The sequence below is a fragment of the Poecilia formosa genome, unplaced genomic scaffold, assembly GCF_000485575.1.
Source record: "Poecilia formosa unplaced genomic scaffold, Poecilia_formosa-5.1.2 Scaffold45, whole genome shotgun sequence".
NCBI lineage: Eukaryota > Metazoa > Chordata > Actinopteri > Cyprinodontiformes > Poeciliidae > Poecilia > Poecilia formosa.
The window spans coordinates 1,137,184-1,141,865 of NW_006799984.1; the positions used below are offsets into that span (position 1 = coordinate 1,137,184).

A 4,682-nucleotide genomic window follows, 5' to 3' on the forward strand; every position below is an offset into this window, starting at 1 on the left:
AGAGAGAGAGAGAGAGAGAGAGAGAGAGAGAGAGATTTCTTGTAAAGCGTTTTGCGTAACATAAACAAGGACAAAGTGATCGTAACCCTTTCCTCCAGGGTGAACATTTTGAGCAAACACCTACAGAAGGAACTCCTGATTGACTTGAACTCCCTTCCTGTCCCTACGGGGGGAGTGTCCTCTTTCTCCTCATATAAAATGCAGCCCGCCTGTCAGCCACAGAGCATGCATGCACAGACACGGCGAGCACTGACACAAAGGAGAGCGAGGAGGCAGGCAGGAGCTCCGGATTACGCGACAGTAACGTTTTCCTTTTGGGTTTATGTGGACTGAAAAGTCACACTGACTTCCTGAGATTGAGTATGAGTTTGACAGACTTTCTGGATTAACCGGACTCCCTTGCAGAGCGCAAGTTTTCTGTCAGTTTTGTCCTGGACTGATTGCGCACAAAAGGCAACGATGGAGGTTCGCGTCCCGTGTTGGTGCGTCCTGTTTGTCCTCATCCTGCACTCAACGCGCTGCAAGGCGGCCAAGGAGCTCCAGTGCCAGGAGATATCCGTCCCTCTGTGCAAAGGAATCGGGTACAACTACACCTACATGCCCAACCAGTTCAACCACGACACCCAGGACGAAGCCGGGCTGGAGGTGCACCAGTTCTGGCCGCTGGTGGAGATAAAGTGCTCCCCGGACCTGCGCTTCTTCCTCTGCAGCATGTACACCCCGATCTGTCTGGAGGACTATAAGAAGCCGCTGCCGCCGTGCAGGAGCGTGTGTGAGCGGGCCAAGGCTGGCTGCGCGCCGCTCATGAGCCAGTACGGCTTCCCGTGGCCGGACCGGATGAGGTGCGACCTGCTGCCCGAACAGGGCAACCAGGACACCCTGTGCATGGACTACAACTGGAGCCAGACCACCACCGCATCTCCCGTGCTGGCCAAGCCGACCAACCGGCCGCTGAAGCCGTACAACAAGAAGAAGAGCGGCTACGGCCGAGGCTTCCCCGGAAAACACAAACCTGCCGCGTCTCCCTGCGAGACGGGCTGCTTCTGCCGCGCGCCCATGGTGCCCGTGACCGCGGAGGGCCACCCGCTGCACAACCGCGTCAAGACCGGACAGATCACCAACTGCGCCATGCCGTGCCACAACCCCTACTTCACCCAGGAGGAGCGGACTTTCACGGCATTCTGGATCGGATTGTGGTCCGTCCTCTGCTTCATCTCAACTTTTGCAACAGTGGCAACTTTCCTCATAGACATGGAGAGGTTCAAGTACCCGGAGCGGCCCATCATCTTCCTCTCTGCCTGCTACATGTTCGTGTCGGTGGGATATATCGTCAGGCTGATCGTCGGACATGAGGAAGTGGCTTGCAGCAGGGAGAGCGGCGCAGAGCACATCCACTATGAGACCACGGGTCCTGCGCTCTGCACCATCGTCTTCCTGCTCATCTACTTCTTCGGCATGGCCAGCTCCATCTGGTGGGTGATTCTGTCCCTCACCTGGTTCCTGGCGGCAGGTATGAAGTGGGGGAACGAGGCGATCGCCAGCTATTCTCAGTACTTCCACTTGGCCGCCTGGCTCATCCCCAGCCTGAAGTCCATAACGGTTCTGGCGCTCAGCTCGGTGGACGGGGACTCCGTGGCTGGGATCTGCTACGTGGGGAACCAGAACCTGGATAACCTGCGGGGGTTTGTGCTTGCCCCGCTGGTCATCTACCTCTTCATCGGCACCATGTTCCTTCTGGCCGGGTTCGTCTCCCTTTTCCGCATCCGGAGCGTTATAAAGCAAGGCGGCACCAAGACTGACAAACTGGAGCGCCTTATGATCCGGATTGGCGTTTTCACGGTTCTTTACACCGTCCCGGCCACCGTCATAGTGGCATGCTACTTTTACGAGCAGCACAACAGGCAGACGTGGGAGATTACGCATAACTGTACGTGCGTAACGGACCGCAGCAGGCAGAGGCCGGACTATGCCGTGTTCATGCTGAAGTACTTCATGTGTCTCCTGGTGGGGATCACCTCGGGGGCCTGGATCTGGTCAGGGAAAACCCTGGAGTCCTGGCGGACTTTTTGCACGCGCTGCTGCTGGGGGAGCAAAGCGTCAGCGGGATCCATGTACAGCGACGTGAGTACCGGACTGACCTGGAGATCCGGGACGGCCAGCTCAGTGTCCTGCCCCAAACAAATGCCTCTGTCCCGGGTCTGAGCGCGGATGCTGAGGGTGCAAGGACGCCTAAAACTGTAAAAACCCGCTCTTTGGAATATTTTTATTAGATAAATTATTAAAAACTGAGACTCCAAGATGACGGATTGGCCCTTGTGTTATTAAAAAAGTTCTGAGATGAGTTTGAACACGTGCTCCTTTGCCTTATCCAAATGACGTACGGGTTTAACTTTGGGGGCGGGGGGTCTGACTAATTGTGTTGGGATTGTCCATCAGCGTGTTGTAATTAGCACATTAATGAGCGCCTAATGGCTTCTCTTTAAATAATGAGCCTGTCAGCAGCAGCAGAACAATGTACCTGCCCTGAAGAATGCAGAGTCTTATCTGGGATTAAATGAATGCATACATCCAGAGCCGGCCAGAGGCATAAGCAGACTAAGCAGGGGGGTAAAGTATAAACTTCTTTTTTTTTTTAAATGCTCCCACTGTTTGTAAATTGTGAACTTTAAATGTTTCTGAAATTTAACATTTCAATTTGGGTTGGGTAAGTTGTCACGTCTTCAGTTGGCTGATTGTATGTTAATAGTCATAATTAAAAAGTCTGCTTAGACTCACACAGTCACTCTACCTCTGCATGCAACTGATGACATTAATATGCAGGATTCATCCATGTTTGCATGACATCCTTCAGCTCTGCTGAATAACTTTTCTTTATTCATTTTTCTTTGCATCCTGCATCAAATACAGACGTTTTACAGTTAACTAATGAGCCAGCAGTTAATTAAATTCATCTTATTTATTATATATTGTACCAGGCTGCAAAGACTGAATCAAAATCTTATCAGATACAAACCTAACTTATGTTGCAGCATCAGATTTGGATAAAGTAAAATAAGAATCTACAGACACTTGATTGCTAAAACTCATCGATCAGCTTGAGTGTTTTTAGGTTTTCTTTTTGTCAGAGTCAGTCAGACTAGTTCATCAGCAGTCTTGGAAACAACAGACTTTAATAATGTTTTACCAGTTCTGCATTAATTCTCCATTGTGCCAGTGAAATGGTTAAATGTGCATTTACCAAGCTGCTCAGTAAAACATGTAGATGAAAACGCTAGCTGCTCTTTCTGATTTAATCAGTGGCCACAATGACAAAACGAGACATTATTTCTCTCACTAACTCACTTTCTCTCTGACAGTCAGCAGAAATCTTTAACTTAACTTGAAACTATGACAGCTACCAAAACTTTCTAGCTGTAAAGGTTTTCTTTAAGCTGCCACATTCGTCAACATGTCCACTATTGGTTATTCCTCAGGCCGGCCCTGGCTGTGTGCTATACCTGGGGCTCTTCTTCTTCCTACTGTGAAGAACCGCTGTGTCTTAAACATCCAGAATGAGAACGCTCTGCTTGAAGCAGCCCAAAGCCGAGCTGTCACTCTCCATCCATTCAATGCCTTAAAACTGCCTCATACGGGTTGCATCAGCTTGTATAGAGTGTATTTATATAATTATTGCTGTACATACTCTGTATATTTGTATATGTAATTTCACAAGACTGTAAATATGTATAATTCCCACTTTGATAGAAAACTTTATTTTGAAAATAAAAAGGATTTTAATGGATCTTTTTTACTTGTGCTTTATTGCAAAACGCTTGAGTTGTTTTTAATTTGTTGTAATGGTGTAAATATTTGATTAAAATAACTGCAGATGGTTTTCTTTTTAAATACATATTTACTATTAATTCCTCATCTGTTTCCATTCAAAAAAGTACATTTTGAAGTAAAATGATCTCCTGCTTTTTTTCCATGTTTCACACAGGTGTACAAATACTAGTGGAACATATTTCTTGTTGTCCAGATTTAATTGCTTTTGGTGAAATGAAAGCTTCCAAAAATAAAGAAACTTATATACTTTGCTTATTTAAGGATGCATTAGGTAGACGATTAAATGACTCCAAATACGATATATTATTTACATTGTAGCCCTTTGAGCCTCAGGCTTCTAATTAAGATGTCAGACTGGAGGGACAGGCTTGTAACCGGCCGGCTGACTCCCTCTGTGCTGTATGGAAAGGTAATTACGGCCCGATCAGTGTGTGGTCCGTTAGTCTTCTGCAGGAAAACACGGTCAGTCAGTGGTGCTTTGAGGTCTGGAGACGTTTTGTGTCCAGCGGTTACAAGTGTGCATCAGATTGGGGTTTTTATCGTCTCACAGTGAAGAAAATAAAGTTTTCAGATTAACTCAAAAGAAAAGACAGTGGGAAGCCTTAATGGAGCAACATAAATAAACCTAATGAGGTTGAAACTTTTCATCAACTTATGCTGCCACCTTGTGGTGCAATTGTAAGAAACTGAAATGTATTTTCGTTTGTTTGTTAAACTGAAGGTGGAAAAAAATTGCATGCTCTAACGTTTAATTTGGTTCTGTTCCTATAATTTCAGTTTAAAACAGATGTTAAGATGTTGAAAACAAACATTTATTTTTATTAGATTACATTCAATCCAAGTCTTTAATTTTAGTC

The 4,682-nt window shown here is 46.6% G+C and overlaps 1 protein-coding gene across 1 annotated transcript; it reads left to right on the forward strand.

The window, feature by feature from the left end:
• The first annotated feature begins 18 nt into the window (after nt 1–18).
• On the forward strand, nt 19–3,781 carry LOC103137963 (frizzled-8-like). Its single transcript, XM_007551995.2, has one exon. The coding sequence runs from the start codon at nt 460–462 to the stop codon at nt 2,200–2,202; it is 1,743 nt and encodes a 580-aa protein (XP_007552057.1). The 5' UTR covers nt 19–459; the 3' UTR covers nt 2,203–3,781.
• Nucleotides 3,782–4,682: the final 901 nt, after the last annotated feature.